We start from the raw sequence: 21,414 nt of genomic DNA, 5'->3' as shown, positions 1-21,414 counted from the left end.
GTCAGAGCTGATGCTGCCTCCATTTCAAACCTTTTAAAAATACAGCTCAGATGTTCACTGTGGAGTTTTAAACGTAATCCCTACTAGAGATGAATGGAAACTCTTTGTAGGATCCACCAAATAAAAAAGTCTGTCTATTAGCATTTTAACAACGATGTCTGCAGTTGACAGTCAAAATGTCGGTGCTGACAAGCTTGTTGAGAGTTTAAACATGAGCTGTGTGTGAGTGGGCTCCCGGTGACTTGCTGATGATGTTCCTCAAAGAGTGAAACCACAGTTAGTCATTCACTTACTCAACATTGTATCTCCTGGAAAGCAAATCGCTGCACATACCTCTTTTAAAGCATGAATTAGCAGCTGACTAGTTTGCCCCGCTTTGTCTGGTTGTGATTGTGCAGCTACACGTTAAAGTGACACCCGGCTCACCCTGGAGCACTGTCTCCACTTGTGGTGTGAAAATAGCAATAAACCTGCCCTATTAGTGATTTTTCCTCTCAGAATAAAAAGTACATCCTTGTTAAAATAATAACATCAAACAAGCTACTTTTAAATGTTTTGTTCAAAGAGGCACAAAGCAGAAGATGAAAACACAGCAGATGCACTAAGCCAGTGGGATGATGGCAAAGGAGTTCCCTGGATGTTAGCTGACTGAAACGCTGTTGTAATATCCAACAGCGTTCCTTGTTGTAGGGTTTATTACTGCTGCCGACAGCAGTGCACATACTGGGGCTTTTGTTTAATGGTTGATTTTACATGTGTACTGCCACATATGGCTTCTTAGTTTGCATACTTATTATTCTCATTGTGTTGGTGTGTGTTTGATTACCCTCCATATAACCGAGCTTTGTTAGTTTTTTAAAAGAAACATTCTCAGTTCTGTTTATTTGCCAATGTAACAGTCACAGAAATGTAAAAGGCTTGTCAAAGTCACTAAGTCAAATATTAAATGTAATGCACCAAGCAAACACATGCACACGGTATAGAAGGAAAATAAAGGGGTTGGTACAGACAGTCTTTGCCTACAGTGTCACCTACAGTTTAAAATGAATGTTGTTTACATCCCTTCTGTCCACATGTTGTAATCTGCTCATCATGGTTTCTCTGTGTTTTCAGAAATAGTCTCGATGCCTTTTATTGGTACATCTGTGGTGTTATGCAGCTTTAGTTTAGTCTTGTGGCTGCAACTGTAGCGCGGCAAACAGCGAGCGAGGAGGAAATGCTGCACTGTGTTGTCCACAGACTGGTTGGTTGGCCTTTGCACAGATTAGACGTACAACCACTTAGCATTTCTAGCTTCCAGTCCAACACACTGAACCTGTGGCCTTCCAGGGTTTCCCTCTAACGTAATGTCAGAAAAGACATGTTACAAGTTGCACATTAATTAGGAATGGGCACAGAATATTTTAACTTGACACACAGTTATCCAGCGCTTTTTCAACGTGTTCGGCAAACTCAAAGCACTTTACGCTATATTTGCCCATTCACACTCACACCCGATGGTATCGAGCCTCCATATTAGCACTGTACCAAAGCTCTCACACCGGTGGGACAGCCACCGGGAGCAACTTGGGCTTCAGTGGACACTTCAACACATGGACTGGAGAAGCCGGGGATCGAACCACGAGACGACCCTCCCTAGTTAAATATGAATCCATTTAATTCTTTGTAATGTTGGAGAATGTTTATAGATCTCACTGTATTAAAAAATACCTGACATTTTTCAGGTTTTAGATATAATGTTTTTTTTTTTTTTCAAATATTGTTATAGTAGAAATCTGCTCCAAAACTGGTCTTAATGTGGAGAGGTGATGTCAAAGCCTCCTGCAACCCAGACTTGTTGAGCAGCAGTGCAGAGATATTAGCTTCTGAAAGGTTTTGAGTGGGACTGACCTCTTTGACCAATCAGATTTTCAGAGTTTCAGGTGGAGCGTAGTGGACTGATTCGGAGTTTCATGCTAGTGTCACCTTAACTTACAAACTGTAGCTTTAAATATTCTTCAGTGTCAAACTATAATCAGATTGAAGACTGTTCCAATGTGTAAATGGTATTTTAATATTGGAGTTTTTAAAAAGATATCAGTAAATGCAGTATGGAAAATAGTTTGGAACAGCACAAAGGAAAACTTTTGCAGTGTTGCTAGCTGCTTAGCAGAGAGTCTTGGCTGTTTTTGTTCATTGTAGCTTCTATTAGTGAAAACAAAGGAAGTTCTGGATTTTTTTATTTTAAATTTTTTTTACCTGTTTTAAGCTCTAATCCTAAATGTTGTCTCATCTTTCTCCCCCAGAACCCCGACATGCTGACGAGGAAGATAAAGCTGTGTCACATCAACGCCCACATCACATGTCGCCTGTGTGAGGGCTACCTGATTGACGCCACCACCGTCACCGAGTGCTTACACACCTGTAGGTCCCACCTCACACACGCACCAACTCTGTGTGTCTGTGCCGTCAGATATTTTTCAGTTCTGTTTTTCATCTCTTAGCCGTGGTCCTGTTTTCCTTCTTATTGTCTGCTCTCTTCTTGTTCCTGTGTCATCAGTTCCTCGTGTTTACTTGAGACACACTGGCTGCATTGGTCTCTCTGGGTTTTTATTGGCTCACAAGGTCTTGTAGGATTTATCCCCAATGGGAACAGTCCTGGAGGCAGAGTGATCCTTCTGTGATTTATGCAGCTTTGCCTTCAGTCTGTATTATGTGTTTCACTACCAGTCACTGAGTGAAAAGCACACACTGACTCACAGAAAATTTGATTCTTGTCACTGCCAGGTAATCTGTACATTTCTAGCTGCTCAGTCGGAGGTGAGGAGGTGTCCTCTCTCATTCACTGCAGGTACATCATTAGTACCAGCATCTAGGATGATGCTGTCTGTCTCTGTCTGCAGTGGGAGCCACTGCACTGCCTGGTCAGAGCCTTGGCTCTCACACAGAATGAAACTCCTGCAGCCTAACACAGGTGCATGAAGCATTAGTGGCCTTCTTTTCTTTAGAAGCAATTTACGTGGCACATATTAATTTCTGAGCGCTCTCTTGAGGTCACATCTTCAGTTTTTGTCACAGGTTTGTATCTTTTATCCTGATGAATCTCATAGACTGTTACCTGTTGCTCCAACATCCTCAACAGGGGAGACATTATCTTTACACAACGGTTTTATCAACACCCCATTGTTTGTAGTTCATGTTCAGTTATGCTCTACTATGTTTATATATGAGCGCAGTCTCGACAAAGGTGACGGCGTTTAGCTGACGGTTCTATATATTTTTTTCAATGTCAAAAACATTTCACTCAGACTTTAGCAGCTTCTAAAATGTAATACATGGGACTGACCTTTTTAAGCTCCAAAGGCTTTTTGAGGATGTTTCCTTCAGTTTGTTAAACTTATGAAAAATGTTTTCAATAATAACATCATGTGATAATGAAGTAGAAAAAGGAGGCTTAGTGCATCATCATCATCTGAGGCTGATCAAAATATGCAAAACCTGAACTTTTGTTTTTTTAAGTGAACTTCACTGTGTTTTGTCACCTCAGCATGGTCGAGCTGCGGCACCGCTCTCCCCGTGACAGCAGGTCACCCTCACTAATTAATGTTAATTTTGTGAGGAACGTGGTGAGAGCCTAAAATGAAGCTTGTATGTTGTTGAGCTAATGCGTCCCTGCAGCTGGCATATGTACTCAGCCAAAGATCACATGTGAGGTGAGAAGTTCTGCTCTGAATAATCACAGAGGACGGAGTGAGTGAGCCACATTCTCCAGTCATATCCTATCAAAGAATTAAACTTATAAACTTAATAGTTTTTGGCTCAAGTAGCGTGTGAGGAATGTGGTGTGTCCCCTTAAGTGTGCTACAGTTGTTTTCTCACTGTGTCAGATCCATTTTAACCAACATTTAAAGTAAACAAAAGTGTCAGATTGGCCTCGGATTTGGCAGAAACTCAGCAGTAAAGCACTCGGATTGTGGCCCGTAAAGCCCTGATTGTTGCGTTCATGTTACCAGTACAGACTTTAAACTGGTCTTTAACTTTGAATATGTTACATTTGAGGACGATGGTCTTTTTTAAAACACGTTCATGTTTAGCTGTGCTGCATTAAATGTGGCTACGTTAAACAAGCTAACTTCATGCACAAGCAGGATGTGGCGTAGACTCACGGACGGCTGGAATAGATCCACTCTAGAGCTTCAGTCTGGAAATAGGTTAAAACCAGTGTTATACTGACCCTCGCTGAGAAAGCACTACATTTATTAACAACTGTAGAGAGACAGTAACCAAGATTCTGGAAAAGTGTCACCAGTTTTAAACAGAATTGACATGACTAATTTAGAGATAAACTAAAACTTTGTGTAACATGTATTCACTCTGTGCTAATAGTGACACAACATGTCAGACAGTGCGGTAAACAAACACCGTCTTTAACAGATTGTTCCTGTAGCTGTGCCACGTTGCTGCCAAAACAACCAGACATGACCCACAAACGGAGTTCTGAGTTGTTGTGTGTTTTGCTGCACATGGAAATAGTTGATGTAGAAACAGCAATACCTTCTGTTCTGTGTGTGTGAAGGAGCCTCAAGCCTCTGTCTGAGCTGATAGTGTTTATTAACAGCTGCGAAAAGCAAACTAATCTGACATTCTTCATAAACAGAAATAACAGTTAAACCACTGGACTGTAAGACTTCACAACAGGAAGTCAAAACAGCCACTGTGCTTCAGCTTTAGCAGTCCAAAATGAATTCTAAAGACCATACGGGTCTGTTTTTATTATTAAACTGAATTAACCTTATTTAAACTCTGAACACAAAGATGTTTTGAAGCCTGTCCAACGGCTGGCCTCAAGGCGCTCTGTGTTGGTGTGCAGTCATAAGTATGAATAAGCGAGTAAATGTTTTTATGTGGTATTTTTCAAACAGATGCTTTATAGAAGGAAGAAAAGAGGAAATGAATCAGACAAGACAATGTGCAAAAAATAGCACAATCCACAAAATATATGTGGTACAACATCAAGAAAAAAGTTTCAGAAGCTGTTTTGAAGGAACTTTGAGCTTTGAAGTGGTGGAACGATGGATTTTCTGATGGATTCACATGTATCTAGGGTATCTGTGCCAAAAATGTTTTTAAATTGTTAAAGCTACAGCATGTCAAAGCAGAAATAATTGAACATCTCTGATTGGTCAGAGAGGTCAGTCCCACTAAAAACCTTTCAGAAGCTAATATCTCTACGCTGCTGCCAGTGCTGCTTAGTGAGTCTGGGTCACAGGAGGTTTCAGTTTTGGAGCAAATTTCTACAACAGTATTTGGAAAAAGTTACATAAAGTAGATTTACGTTGTAGAAACTAAAAAAAAGCATCACAAAACGCAGCTGTGGTTCATCTGAGGGCTGCCTGGAGCTCTTCATTGCTGTTGCTAAACAGGTTTTGGGGCCGAACTTCCTCTTAGATTCCTCAACCAACCATCTAACCAGATGCAGTACTTCCTGTTCAGCCAGTGAGGCCTCATATTTCCTGCTCTCTCAGTATTTCTGATTATAAACATGGCTGTAGCCGTTATAATGTGTTGACATCTGTTTTCCTAGTAGTATTACAGCCTTCTATGAGCTGGTTTGTACTGTCTGAGGGTCACTGAGCTGACCTCATTACCTCATCTGTACCTCACTTGAGACTTGGGCTGGTTATTCCTGGGCAGAACTGACAGTATAGTGACACCAAGCAAAATGCTGCTGGTTTAACAAGCACACAGCTGATGTTTTGAGTTTTTGGTTGTGAAAACCGAATTCTCTGGTTCTGCAGAATAATGAAGAGGGTCTGTGGATATTACCCCTAAACTCTGTTTGAAGGCATTTAATAGAACTGCTACAGAACTTGCATACTTTTTTGCTTTTACTTTCTTCATTTGGGTTGGTGAGAGCAATCCAAGCAAACTTTGATGTGGGCCTGCTAATCCCTGTAGCATGAAGAAGCTGTAATTTGTTCTAAACCAGATCGTGAAGCAAATAACCGGCATTATAAGCACCATCAACATGGCATGTTCATAATCGGACCATTTTATTTACTGGGTGTTTGCAGATATGTTACAATTCTAGCAAAATGATAAGACAGAGTTTACTCATTCAGTTCGATTCCATGCTGCAAGATGAAACCCAAATGGTGTCATTCCTTTCCTGTCCACCAGAGGAAGCTCTTCTACCACAGACTGTGGAGCAGCCCTGCCCGCTCCACTCCATACGAGACCGATTCACCCTCTCACTTTGAAAAGGGCCTCCAGCATCGGAGAGCTGAGACACAGAGTGTCATGTCACCTCTGCAGGTGTTCTGCAATAAGAAATGTCAGGTGGAAATGTGGAGGGTCCGTGTGCAGTAAATTACAATGCTGATCCTTGAAAAAATAATAATAATTCTGTGTCATGCATAGGTGAAAGATAAAGTTATTGATGCTTATCAAAAGTCGGATGATGATAAAACACATGCTTTGTTGTATCTGCTGTGTGTTCGGCTTTACTGCCCTTAAAATGAACAGTCACAGTGGAAGTTAGTTACCTTTACAGCCACTGAGCCTCACTGTGCAGCTTCAGATGTGCTCACACCAGAGAGCTTTGGAAAGGCTCTTTTGACCTGGATACATGGCTGAATTCACAAATCTAATGTGGACATACTCTGACATGAGATTTTCAGTTGTATGTTGTGTGGGAGACCTTGTTCCTCAAGGCATCAAGTCTGACTGTGGTCAGAGTTTCCATCAGACAGTCAAGATTGTTTTAGCCAGACTCATTACAGCTGCACTGAAAAGTGAACAGTGCCATTTAAAACGTGAAAAGTCATAATACACAATGTAATTGTTGGGCACTGGCTTCATTTATAAATGAGAAGGTAATCATGTGTTTATGTGTGTGTGTGTGTCTGCAGTCTGTAGAAGCTGCCTAGTGAAGTATCTGGAGGAAAACAACACGTGCCCCACGTGTAGGATTGTTATTCATCAGAGCCATCCACTGCAGTACATCGGGTGAGTGTGGGAACTGCCGCAGACCTACGCGCATGCATTCACACACACTTGACTTTCAGTAGTTGTGAGAACACTTCTTAAAATAATGCACATCCTAGCCTTGTACCTTAACCATCACATCTACAGGCCTGGCCCCAGCCTAAACCTGGTTCTAACCGTGATCCTTAAACCTTCAGACAGCTCTTTGAATGTGTGAGGACTGCCCAGAAAGTACACACACACACACACAGTTAGATGCTCTTCCATTCTCCTTATCTGTCTGCAGTACACACCTCTTCTCTAGTTTGCTTTCTGAATCCCCCACCTACCAATATAGAGTGAACACACACACGCACACAATGACATGTTGACAGTACTCTGTCGGTGTGCAGGGAGCCCCCGCTGCCTCTGGGTGTGTAAGCAGAGCGCACCCAGCAAACGACACACGACTGAGGAGCAAAGAGCAGCTGGCCTTTGTCCATGTTATTTTTACTCTTGTGCAGAGAAAGACCCTGATGGTCATCTCTCTGTGTGTGTGTGGTTTTAGAGGGAATATAGACATTCAGTGACTAAGTTACTCCCCCATTTACATTTCTTAGATGAGCTTATAGTAAATATATACAGTATATGTTAGAATGCAATCAAAATAGCTGTAAAAGCTTTAGATGGGCCGTCTCCTGTGTGGCAGAACGTGTGCGGTTTTTCATATTATTGAAACAGTAGTTAATGTGATTCACTGATACGTTTTGTGTGTAATCTTTGAGCATCATGCTGCTTACAGTAGAAGCTATATTAGATGCAGAGCATATATGAGATTGTAACGATAACGTATGAGTTAAACTGAGCACAGTCGCCACAGCTACATGACTGTTGGCGTTATGATACTTCAGTGGACCTCAACAGAACGATGCTTTAAAAATGACAACAAAACTCTTTTAAAAGACTTCCTTTCAAAATACGTGACCAGTTAAAGTAAAAAAGGAAAAAGTAGTTTCCTTGTTGATGTGATACATCATTGGGGTGGCTGTGGCTCACGAGGTAGGGCAGTTGTCTCCTGACCAGCAAGTTGGTGGTTCATCTCCCCACATACCTAAGTGTCCCTGAGCAAGACACTGAACCCTGAATTTCTCCCAGTGGCTTTACTAGCGCCGCTGTGTGGCAGCCTGTCGTCATCGGTGTGTGAATGGGTGAATGGTGTATCATCTCCTGTAAAGCGCTTTGGCCAGTGCAACACACTGTGGAAAAATGTGCTATATAAATACAGTCCATTTATCATTTACATACAGACGTCATCCTGTAAATATCAAAGAGTCTGAACTCTGAGCCACGTGATCTGATTAAAATGAACTGGTCGAGTCAAATATTGTATCGTCGTTCAGAGGGTTCCATCAGGCAAAGTCCCGCTGCGTGGACCATTTAGTTCTTTCCTGCCCCCTTTGATTGCTTATGCATTAATGTCTGATTAATGTAACACACTAACTTAATGTGTCCCAGCAATTTAGTCATTACTGTCTAAACTTGGTTGTCTGCACACTCATTGTTTTGCAGGAATTGCTCTATTTCAAGCACATTAGCTTTCTCATGCAGCTGTTTTTGCCTCATTGTTAGGAAAAATGAGTTGAGGCGAAACATCACAAGAGCTTTGAAGACGAGACACACATCAGGAGACAGATAAAACCCATCTGCTCATCAAGATGTTGAAGTAAACAAGCTAAACATTTAGCTGAACTTAAAGAATATAAAAGATGTTTTATTATAAACTAAGGGTTTTTAAAGGAAGTATATAGTGAATATAATGTATAAAGAAGTCTGAGTTGCTGGGGTGAAAACTGGAGGGTTATGATTGGGATCTAAACCCACAGTGTTGTGATAACCTCAGGCTGCCGAGTAACTAAATGCATTAGTAAACAATCTTGTCAAAATGTGCCAACACTAACTGCAGCATTTCTTCTGTGGTTTTCTTTAACTTTATCAATTTAACGTAATTTTATTTTTGAGTTGCATAGGTTTAGTCCCCCCCCCCACACACACACACATTTTGCTTCACCTCCCACTAAATAGATGCTGTAAATCAACAAGGGGCAACTGCAACTAGCACCTATGCGAGATCTGTGAGCCGTGTGAGAGACAGCGCTCTCCGCTACCTCTATCAAAACCCTAAACTAGGAAAAATCTTTTGGAAAACTGCTGTTCATGTCTCTAGCAGAGTCCGAGGCTAACGCAGATGCCTCCTACTCATAACAAAGCATATCTGTGCCGTATCTCTACACAGCAGATCTCAGTAATGTCACAGCCTCCCCACTTGGCCGTTAGGGTGCAATACCAGCTCTGTCCAGCAGGGTGCAGTGTTTTGCTGCTGTTGACTTCAACCTCAGCATCGTGCAGCTTGTTCTGGCCCAAATAAAACGACTTTCCCAGCACACAGCAGGGAGACAAACATGCTGTGTTTTTCTGGGCTTTTCCTCCAAAACACTGCACCATCCTCAACATGTTGTGGTTGTTAGTTGGCGGGCACAGCAGGTCATCACAACATGCCGTCATGGTGATAGCAGACAAGACCCACACGGTGTACCTGCATCACCTGGCCTGCCTAACAGGGAAAGGGAAATACTGTTCAACACACTTGATTGACAGAGCATGTACTAAGCAGCAGCCTCGGAGAGCTGGTGTCATGTGAATTTTTTTTACTTTGTCATAACACATTTGACATTTCTCTATAAATATCATCTTGAGATTTTTATCATTTTATCAAACGAGGTTTTTTCAGTGTGGGATGACCAGTATTCTACTGTAGGTCGAAGGCTCCTGACCATTTTGGCTCAGTCTTTTTGCAACCCCTTATCACAGGATGCATATGTCTACTGGGGCTTGACCAGTTTAACCAACCAGTTTAAACATTCCTGTATTTTACATCTTTAGGTGAAAATTTCAGCTGCTGTCGGCTCACAGTGTTAATGAACCAGTAATGTTACTAATGACCTTTTTTATTCTTAGCCATGACAGAACAATGCAAGACATTGTCTACAAGTTGGTACCAGGTCTTCAAGAAGGTAAGTGTTATCCCCCCGCCCTTTTTTTTAATGATGCAACTACAACTGATCCAACTAGTCTGTAGCTTTTTGTGTCCTACTCATGTCCTACATGGACAAAGTGGCTAAGTATAGCTGGAAAATGCATACGTTTAGGAGAATAGTCTTGGTGTCATGGACTGGCTTATAAAAAGCCTGGTGATGGCTTTAGTTTGCACACACAGTTTTTAAAGGCCAGTGATAGCGGTGATCTTCAGGAAGACACTGCCCTCTCTGTCTTCTGTTTCTTCCTGTCCTGTGCAGCGGAGATAAAGAAGCAGAGGGAGTTCTATCAGAAGCTGGGAATGGAGGTGCCTGGAGACATTAAAGGAGAGCTTTGCAACATGAAGACTCATCTAGATCAGCGCAATGGTACGATCGGCCCCACACATCCTCATCCTGCTCTTTTCATAAACAGTGACAAGATTTACACAAAGATGTCTTTGGTTTGTTCCTCACGTCACCATCAAGGGTGAATTCCACTGGGAGTTGGTTCTGTGATTTAATATGGTAATGGTTTTAGGGAGGGCGGCTTCTGTGTGAATTCAGTAACTACTGCTGGTGGCTTTAGTAGCTGGGTTTACCAGCTAACCTACAAGGGTTTAGCCTTTTCAGCGTGACCTTAAGGTGGCACATAACACACATGCTGAAAGGTGTTGTTTACCTTTTATTATGTGGTATGAGTTATGTGTTTAAGGTCCTTCAAATAGCAGTAGGGCTCAACTCGGCTGAGATGGTTGAACAAACCTTGCCTTGTCTCATTACTGACCTGGAAACTACTGCCTGTGTTTCATTGACTGTGATATTGAGCGCTGACGCAGTGAGCAGGAGGTTTACAGTGGAGATGGTTTGGTTAGATGTGCGTTATTAAAAAGCAGATGATCACTGAGCATTTCAGCCTGTTGTCATTCATTTTCAGCCACCTCCACTGACAGTGCAGACTTGTAGGAGAAACCACAGTCAGTCCAAACTGACCACAGATTGTTTTGCGTTCTCAGCGTGGTGTCACGCCTGATGTTAATTTACGTTTTTGAGGAGGTGGAGTGTGGTCACCCTGCAGTCTGTGTGCACAATTTAAAAGGGTGCCTGTGGAAAGAAATGCCAATTTTTACATCTTAATCTGAAAATAAAATGACTAAAGCTGGTTTCCACAACGTTTACCACCCTGGCTGTGAGTGACTTGCTCTGTTCAGTTTATAAGAAAAAAGCTCTCAAGCTATAACGAGTAACTTTAGTAGTATGACCACAAGCAACAGCAGGCGCCATTAAACAGTGGAGATAAAGGTAATTTAGCCAATCATAATGAGTCCCTGGCCTGCTTGTGGTGTAGGACGGCTTTTCCAAACCAGTTTGCTTCCGCGGGCTGGTGTGAATGTGTGCCCAGAGGGCTGTCATGCCGGCAGACCCTAATCGCAGGCTTAATCACCTCTTCTGATTTTGGTAATTAAGGATCAAATGGAAGTGGAATTGCTCTCCAGCTTCCGGCTTCACTCGAGGTCGGGTTTGGCCACAGTACATACACACACATGCACAAACATACACACATATTCATACACAAACACATTTTAGGGATTATTTGCACTGAAGCCCACTCAAGTAGAAGGCCAGGGACTCGAGAATTGCATTTCACAGTCATTTTCCGCAGTCACATATGATGTCTCTAGCTGTGGGTACTGATAAAAATAGTCTTTGACTTTGAATACAAGAAAAACTGTAAAATATCAAATGTGGCTGCATGTCATTTGAAGGCTCGTTTACCAGGGCCTCACTGAAGTGGGAAACCCGGCGTTTCTTCTCTTACGTACGCTCAGTATGTAACAGTTTTGTGAGCTGTGAAAACTGCTGTCAAACCTGGGTGCAGCTGAGAAAATGAGTCAATAGTTTGGTCTTCCTCAAAGCCAGTCCAAAGGTTGGCCCGCCCCTCGCTGTTACACACACTGAAAGATGTGTATGCCGCATCACCATCATCTTATGTACAGTGTAATTACAGTATATTGTAGTGTGGGCCTAACATTAATATTTGTAATGTAAAGTCCATAAAATGTATTGACATTAACCTGTGTGCACAGAACTGCCAGCACCTGCTTTCCAAGATCTAAAACAGTCTTGGTTGAATGCATCTTCATCAACAGGGAACTGAAGGAGTTTGATAATTGCATTGTCTCAATTCCCTGAAAATCATGTCAGCTCTGTGTGCAGGGAAACCCTAAACTATAGTATAATGGTTTGAATTTAACAGCAAAATCATACAGAGACATTAAAGGGATCAGTCTGACTCACCCACTGTTGGCACTGGGTTAACCTGTTAATGGGCAAACATCTCCTGTTGGTAAGCCCATCACTCAGCCCATGATCGAACACATACTGTCAATCTAAGCTCCATTCACTTTGCTTTTAAATGTATACACTTGAGTTTTCTCCTCCTATTTCACACTTGACAAACAAAAACTTGCTTTCCACCAGCACATAACAGGTTCATTTTCTCGAAATTGCCTGGATTCCTGAGCTCTTAACACAAGAAAACAAAGGGGCGCGGGGCCACAATGAGTCTGCTGAGTGCACTTTGCTCTGTCATGACAATATAAGCTCCCACAACCTAGCACAAATAAATGGTTTAGTCCATTTCATAGCCACTGTAGCCTCACTTGAAAATGTCATTGAACAAGCCTTTGTCATTTGATTGTATGGGAGAGATCCCATACAATCATGGAACTGTCATGTGTTAGACTGTTTTCCCCCCACGCTAGATTGTAAAACAAAAAGAAACTCTGTCAGCAACGGGCTGCTCAGTTTTCCAATCCCTAGACCCAGGCAGTCATCCCATTTCCCAGTGCTGCTACCTCAAACACAAGCAGTGTCGTCGTGTCTGTTTTGAGTTGCTGAGATACTCTGGTGTTGTTTGGAGGTGAGACACAACACCCAAGAGCAAGCCCCCTCTTGATAAGCAATCAGTGAAACCAACTCTGGAGACAATCACCGCAGAGCCGCCAGAGCAAGCTCAGACCTTTCCTAGTAATACTCTCTGGAATTGGTAACAGTTAGCCCAAACGGAAAATGGTCACAGAGGGGTGGATGCAATTCCATCTGCAGTCTGAGCAGGAGTCAACGGTCCACACACCACTTTAATACCTCCACTGAATCCAGGAGGACGAGACTGACTTCCTTTGCCCTTAACATTTAGAGAAAAGCAGTACCTGTACATGCAGTAATTTTGTCACAGCGCTGCAATTTTGGCTTGGACGTTTCATATCTATAACAGAAAATTAAACCATAGCCACCGATAAGTGGAGCAGAAATGTCAAACACTCCCTACTTCCAGCTTCCAAAATACAAAGAGTCGCTGCATTTTGTTGTCTATCATTGGATTTCTAAGGTTTCTCGAGTGTTGCCAAGCTAAAAAGACATAAATTGACATTTATTTTGTAGAGAAAGTAATGGTCAGAATAACCGATGTGTCAGATACAACAATATTTTTCTTTGTTGTTGTGCTGTTATTCAGTTTGGTTGCTGTTCTAGCTGTGTGACCTCGTTTTCTTTTTCATGCCTTACTGCGTTAAACAAACCAGATCTTACTGGATATAATGTTCACCCAAGGTAATGCAACAAATGTTACACAACGCTGACAATAACCACATTATTTAAGTGCATGTAAAGATGTGGTTTGTTGGTCATTATGTTCTGTTGGCTCTTGGCATCACTTTGAGCTGCAGCTGAGGACTGTTTTCTGCCTGATTAATCACTTGGTTAAATTTCAGGTTGAATGCTCAACTAAAACCTAAACTACAGCTTTGCAGATCTGAATCCTTGCTTTTCTCTTCAGTGTTATAATCCATCCTCATGGATTTAGTATGCTGCAAACAGACTAGTTTGTATGGTGTGTTCTGCCCACATCTAAAGGCAAATGTGTTTGCACCTGTTCTGAATGGCCACACCTGAAAGTGTCTCCTCAGCAAATCTCAATTGATTTTTGTCTCGCCTCAAAGAGAATCATGGGGTGTAAACACAAAAAGTTGTGTAAAGAATGAGCTTGAAAGGGAAGTCCAACTCCAAGTCACTTGCTACTGCATATGAAGAGGACACAGTTTTGAGTTGTAGTTTTGGAGACTTGCAAAAATTGTCAACACCACTGGCTCTGATGTTGGAAGTAACCGGGGCTTTAATATGAATTTTGACATCCTTTTCCCTTTACAGTTTTGCTCTGTCTCATCTTTTAGATGGCAAAACAAATGTAGTAAAGTAACATTTTTAAAATGCATACAACTTCAGCTTCATCTTGCCTTAGGAGTCTTTTCCATGAACTGTTTTAAAGTTGACTCGAGGGGCGTTGTATCATTTGGACTTCTGCAGCTGATGAATGATTAAACAGTACCTCACCTTTCTGGCACCACTCAGGACACATTACCCGCAGCAATACCGAACATGAGAAATTTTTCTCTTCCTATTTTCACTTCATGCTCACTTCCCAGAGACACCCCACCCCCAGCCTCCATTTTCCTGAGGCACAAATGACAAAACCAGATGTAGGCCCTAATGTAAGCTATTGTAATCTGCAGGGAGGATGACTGGGGGCCTTTTCATGATTAGAAGTTGTCTAGTAGTAGAGACGTGCCCAGACAGCAGATAAGATGTTTAAAGGATGCTATGACACCCTCTGACATGTAATTGGCTTATAAATGGTCCTCTGTAGGAGGCATTTTTACACTCCAACAGGCACAGGCTTTTAATATACACCAGGGAGACAAACATGCCTGTTTCCCCAGCGTCTGACATGTCTTGTGTTCAGCAGTGCCACCCTGGACGTCAGTTAAGTTAAAGCCTCTTGACTGTAGTTAATGAGCATGATGAGAGAAACCCGCTGCTCAAAAACTGGGTTGACTGCCGCAAAAACATGCTGATGCTTTTTTTTGTTGTTTTCTAAACAGGTGACGCAAAACCAGACGACATGGCCAATAAGGAGGCGGGAGAGGAGAAACCAGAAGAGGGTAACGACTATCACCGCAGCGACGAGCAGGTAAGCCTTCATTTACTGATGGACACTAGAGGTAACTGAGAAAATGTTCTTACTGTATTTTATAACTCCAAATCAGAAGAAGTTGGGATGGTATGTAAAGTATAAATTAAAACTGAAAGTAGTGATGTGTAAATCATCTGTGTCCTGTATTACATCAAAAACAATACAGCAGCACATTATTGGATGTTCCAAATGAACACTCATTTCAATTCTGATGCCTGCAACACATTCCAAAACAAGTTGGGTCAGTTGCATTTCAGGGTCATTAACGAGGTAAAACAATGAAATGATGATTCCATTTGAAACAGGTGAGGTCAAACAGGTCAATGGACCCTTTAGTAATAAACCAGTTTCCAAGGATATTCAGAGGCAGTGCAGATTTGTTTGTCTTTTAGAAAAGATTAGAAGAAAGCAAATTGGATAAAACAATTATGGGTTACAAAGCAGTCTGTCAGGTACCAAAGCATGGAGGAATAAAAAATACTGTTGGTGGTAATTGTTGGTGCAATTGCCTTAAAAGCCTGCGCATCAATTATTGCCTTTATAAATGTGTCCCCCATGTGATTTACTAGGCTGTTTTACAATTACTGGGTTCTTTTGTCTTTGTTGTTTTGGCTGTTTGATTTGTATAGATCTACTAAGTAACAGACACCACAGTGCCACACCACAGCCATTCAGAGAATATACAGTATTCTCAATGGAAAAAGGCTCGTCTTGATTTAATTTGCATTCTGCAGCATTCCCCAGCAGAATGATTTTAATAATGCGGAGAGTGGAGTTACTGTGCTGGACAGACATTATCAGAAGCTACAGTGGATATAAAAAGTCTACACACCCCTGTTAAAATGCCAGGTTTCTGTGATGTAAAAAAAACGAGACCAAGATAAATTATTCCAGAACTTTAGCCACCTTTAATGTGACCTATAACTTGTACAACTCAATTGAAAACAAACTGAAATCTGTTTTTCAGTGGGAAGTAAAAATAAAAAACTAAAATAATGTGGTTGCATTAGTGTGCACACCCTTAAACTAATATTTTGTTGAAGCACCTTTTGATTTTATTACAGCACTCAGTCTTTTTGGGTATGAGTTTATCAGCAATGCACATCTTGACTCTGCAATATTTGCCCACTCTTCTTTGCAAAAACGCTCCAAATCTGTCAGATTGCGAGGGCATCTCCTATGCACAGCCCTCTTTAGATCACCACACAGATGTTCAATCGAATTCAAGTCCGGGCTCTGACTGGGCCATTCTAAGACTTTTATCTTGTTCTGGTTAAGCCATTCCTTTGTTGATTTGGATGTATGCTTGGGGTAATTGTCGTGTTGAAAGATGAAGTTCCTCTTCATCTTCAGCTTTCTAGCAGAAGCCTGAAGGTTTTGTGCCAATATTGACTGGTATGTGGAACTGTTCATAATTCCCTCCACCTTGACTAAGCCCCCAGTTCCAGCTGAAGAAAAACAACCCCAAAGCATGATGCTGCCACCACCATGCTTCACTGTGGGTATGGTGTTCTTTTGGTGATGTGCAGTGTTGTTTTTGCGCCAAACATACCTTTTGGAATTATGGCCAAAAAGTTCAACCTTGGTTTCATCAGACCATAACACCTTTTCCCACATGCCTTTGGGAGACTTCAAATGCGTGTTTGCAAAATGTAACCGGGCATGGATATTTTTCTTTGTAAGAAAAGGCTTCCGTCTTGCCACTCTACCCCATAGCCCAGACAAATGAAGAATACGGGAGATTGTCGTCACATGTACTACACAACCAGTACTTGCCAGGAATTCCTGCAGCTACTTTAATGTTGCTGTAGGCCTCTTGGCAGCCTCCCTGACCAGTTTTCTCCTTGTCTTTTCATCAATTTTGGAGGGACGTCCAGCTCTTGGTAATGTCACTGTTGCACCATATTTTCTCCACTTGATGATGACTGACTTCACTGTGTTCCATGGTATATCAAATGCCTTGGAAATTCTTTTGTACCCTTCTCCTGACTGATACCTTTTAACAATGAGATCCCTCTGATGCTTTGGAAGTTCTCTGCGGACCATGGCTTTTGCTGTAGGATGCAACTATGAAAATGTCAGGAATAGCCTACTGGAACAGCTGAACTTTATATGGGGTTAATCAGAGGCACTTTAATTGATGGCAGGTGTACTGACTCCTATTTAACATGAGTTTGAATGTGACTGCTTAATTCTGACAACAGTCACAGTCCCACAGTAAGAGGGTGTGCACACTAATGCAACCACATTATTTTAGTTTTTTATTTTTACTTCCCACTGAAAAAAAGATTTCAGTTTGTTTTCAATTGAGTTGTACAAGTTATAGGTCACATTAAAGGTGGCTAAAGTTCTGGAATTATTTATCTTGGTCTCGTTATTTATACATCACAGAAACCCGGCATTTTAACAGGGGTGTGTAGACTTTTTATATCCACTGTAAGTGTCTTGTCTGCACCCCAATGTTGTTTGAGTTTAGGAAAATGGTCTTTGTACTATTTTAGCATTTGCTTTTAGAAACAAAGAAGCCAACCAGCAAATTGTGAAAACAAGCCAGTTGTCTTCAGTCAGCCATGTGGGGAAGGCAGGCTGCCCAAGCGAGGCTGAAGATCTTGGCCTCTGGATATTCAGGAACAGTGCAGAATGTGTAGAGAATGGGTAACACAGCAGACTGTGTGAGCCGAATGCTGTCATGTGAGATGTCTTGGAGAGGTGGGGGGGAGCAGAGGAAGACAAGGTGACTGATGAAAATGACAGAGTTTGTATGACAGAGACAAAAGCCCTGCTGATGATGGCAAATCATCAGAAGCTCCAGAAGATATGATGGGAGCAGCTGCAATCATGAGACAAAATTGTTCCCATTCTGGTGTCACTGAAGATGTAGAAGCCACTCAGATGTAGGAACTGGCAGGCGAACCGCCACGCATGGGTAGTTTCCAGAACACTTCCCCACTGTCTTCTGGATGACCCATCAGAGTGGAACCTTTGGGCGTAAAGCAGCGCCAGAGAGAGAACTAATGAAAGCAGTGACGCATCAAAGAAAAACGGCAAGAACTGCAACAGCCACAATTAATCAGAGAAACCTACATTATCAGTGAAGCATGAAGCAGTGAATTTTCAGAGGTTAATATTTTCAGGTGAGGTATGAAGTCTGAGCACAGGGTCACCTTCAGGCTCGTATCAAAGTTTAATATGCTGTTTGTGGAGTGAGAACAGATTAAATTCAATAAACTACAGCTATTTGGGGTTGAAAGAGTATTTTGGAAAAGGCAGCTTTGCTCTAAATTGTTAATCAAGCCTTAAATGCTCAAAGCCTGATTTATCAGCGGTCGGTACTCGCCGAGAGACTCAAGCTTTGCTTTTACCCACAGCTGGACCCTCAGACCACATATGATATTTTCCTGATACAGCTGCTTGTTGCATAAGTCACATCTGCTGTACCAGGACTCTTTGGCTCCAAAATGGCGATATACTGTAATATAACGAACATGCCTCCCAGACTGATTTCAGGCAGCGATGGCTTTTAGTTTGCATTATAAGCCTCCCTTATTGCTAGCGCTTCAAGAAAGCAGATAGCTTATGGTGTTTCTCTTTGCTTATACTGTACAAAGGCACTGAATCACTGCCAGAGTTTGAGAATAGAGATGATTTCCAAGTTTAAGAAACCAGGGTAATGTTAGCTCTTCCTGTCTCAAGAGAGAGAGGACACCCACAAACAGAAATACAAAGCTTCTGTCCTCCTCTCCTGCGCTTTGATGTGTGTGGGCAGAAGCTCCGTGGCAGTAACGCATCCTGACTCCTGCAGCCATCGACTGCCAAAACCTCCTACTGTGTCGCCTCAGGAGAAAAACAAATGCACGGGCCAATGGCAGTGACACTCGGTCACATGAAAGAAGCCAATAAGCAAGCGACGAACAGACAATACTGGTGCAGTGAGATGTGCTGTGAAAGCAAAAGGGGAATCAAGAGCAGTGGCAGGCTGAATTAACCACCTACTGCCACAGTGTTCTTTCATAATCCGTCTGGTTAGGTGATAAATTAGTGAAACAAGTTCCACTGTGGTCATTTTCTGACAATAGACTGTCTCCTCTTGAAAGACTGGGAACACTGGTTTCTGTTGTGTTCAGCTGTGAGCTCAGAAACGGATTTCAATCTTCTTCTGCTGTTTTTTTTTTTCCTTGGGTTTTTACAGCCACACTACTGTTTGTGTGAGATTGTAATTGAGGTTCCACAGCAGAAAGCCAAACTGTTGAATCACTGATAAGTGGAGAATCAACCGATAGCGTAGTATCACGACAGTAAAAACTAATTCCTATCCTGGTACGAATTACACCATGCATTTCACTGAGCACCACAGCAGACTGCTGCAAGGAGTCTGCATTGTTTGTAACAGAGAACTAGTGTCTCTAACTTGTATTTAGATGCAGACCGTTTCACAGGAGGATGTTCACCTTCTGCTCTGCTTGTGTTTCGTCTGATAGGTCAGCATCTGCTTGGAGTGCAACAGCAGCAAGCTTCGGGGTCTGAAACGGAAGTGGATTCGCTGTTCAGCACAGGCCACAGTCCTCCACCTCAAGAAGTTCATCGCCAAAAAGCTGAACCTAACATCATTTAATGAGGTACAGATAATGACACGCTCCAGCTACCTGGGAAGCAGAGTGCCGAGAGAACCCGCTGCCAGATCAGTTACATGCTCAGTGTAGTTTTAGTGATGGTTGAAACCAGACAGCCATCAGTGGTGGTTATTTTCAGGATCTAGATGGCATCTTTTAAAGATACGTCAAATCCGTTGGTTTCAGCTACAGTTTGGTGTTAGTTGAGCGTCTGTAGCATCATTTGTTGTCTCACAGTAGTGAGTTTTCCGTGAACTCCGTATAGCAGATCCAGAATTTTACTCGGATTCAGTTCAGACTTTGGTGCATGGTAGATCTTATGGGAAAGTTAATTGCGCAGTTTATGTCAGAGTACTGTAGGACTTGTGTATGAAATTAGAAGCAAAAATACTGAAACTGACCTTATCTAACGTTGGTGAGGAATCCTTTAAACAATTCCTGGATCTGGATGATGATCCTCATCAGCACCAACATATAATGGGTTGTTCTGTGGGTTGTACCCTAACTCTAACTCAAATCCATTTTTCAGTTATGTGTGAACAAAACTAAAATGGTTTGAAACTTTGCGTGAAGCTTCTTCACAAAAGAAAGGAAACGAGGACCAGTTCAGTTCAGATCTTTTTCCTACAAGAGGATTTTTTATATCAAGGCAGCGTAAAAACATGCCTCAATAAAAAAAGAGAGTGAAACTTACTGTACATTTAATTCAAACAGGTAGGAAATAATGGTTTTCAATCCAAGAAGTTTGGTCCGGAATGAATTGTACGCTAGTTTGTGACAAAAACAGAGATTTTGGATTACTTTCTTTGTCACTTTGAATTATAGATAGATAGATAGAAATACTTTATTAATCCCAATCTGGGAAATTGCATTGTTTCAGCAGCGGTTCACACTCAATATCAAGCACACAAACCAACAAATAGAATAAATAACCCACTAAAATATAAAACAAATAAAAATACATTAAAAGTTAAAAACAAACCCAACACAATCACGTACACGTACATAATGACTTGATGAATCAAGCATATGCAAATCTATACAAAAGCTGATTCAGTATACAGTTACTATCAATCCAGGAATCGTCTAATGCTCCAAGATGATGTATTGTACAAACTAATGGAATAAGGCAGGAAAGATTTCCTATAACGTGCTTTACAGCAACGAAGCTGTCTAAATCTTTTAGAGAAGGAGCTCCGCTGTCTATCAAGCACAAATCGGAGAGGATGGTCAGGGTTATCCATAATTGATAACAGCTTGTTTAGCGTCTTCCTCTCCATCACTGCCTCAAATGATTCTTGTTCACAGCCAATGACAGAGCCAGCCCTCCTAATTAGCCTATTGAATCTATCGGAGTCCCTGGCTGCAATACTACTCCCCCAGCAAACCACTGAGGAGTACAAGGCACTAGCAACGACAGACTGATAGAACATCTCCAGCATCTTACTGCACACATTGAAGGACCTCAGCTTCCTTAAAAAATAGTCTACTGCGGGCCTTCTTATACACAGATGTGCTGTTTGTCTTCTAGTTCAGACAGTTGTCGATAGTCACACCCAAGTATTTGTACTCCTGCACCATCTCCACATCCCTCCCCAAAATGGAGAGGGGCTGTGGAGCAGTTCCCTTCTTCCTGAAGTCAATTACCATCTCTTTGGTCTTGTCCAGGTTAAGCAGCAACTGATTCTGTCCAGACCACTCCACAAACTCATCCACCAGCCTCCTGTATTCCCCCTCCTGCCCACCCCTTAAGCAC

General features: G+C 42.0%; 1 protein-coding gene across 3 annotated transcripts in view; it reads left to right on the top strand.

Annotated features, from left to right (window-relative positions):
* pcgf3 (polycomb group ring finger 3) overlaps positions 1-21,414 on the top strand; it is a 45,131-nt gene that overhangs the window by 18,941 nt on the left and 4,776 nt on the right. For 2 of the 3 annotated variants that reach the window (XM_020594041.1, XM_020594042.1), the window contains exons 3-8: positions 2,286-2,403; positions 6,891-6,987; positions 9,961-10,016; positions 10,299-10,406; positions 14,957-15,045; positions 19,527-19,664. In XM_020594041.1, coding sequence (XP_020449697.1) covers positions 2,286-2,403; positions 6,891-6,987; positions 9,961-10,016; positions 10,299-10,406; positions 14,957-15,045; positions 19,527-19,664 — 606 coding nt within the window. Of the gene's footprint in view, positions 1-6; positions 1,639-2,285; positions 2,404-6,890; positions 6,988-9,960; positions 10,017-10,298; positions 10,407-14,956; positions 15,046-19,526; positions 19,665-21,414 lie in introns of those variants that run through there. The other variant, XM_020594043.1, reaches the window with a different exon arrangement.

This window comes from Monopterus albus, unplaced genomic scaffold (genome assembly GCF_001952655.1).
Source record: "Monopterus albus unplaced genomic scaffold, M_albus_1.0 scaffold21.1, whole genome shotgun sequence".
NCBI lineage: Eukaryota > Metazoa > Chordata > Actinopteri > Synbranchiformes > Synbranchidae > Monopterus > Monopterus albus.
Note: the sequence above shows the minus strand (reverse complement) of the source record. Positions and strands in the feature narration are given on the sequence as shown.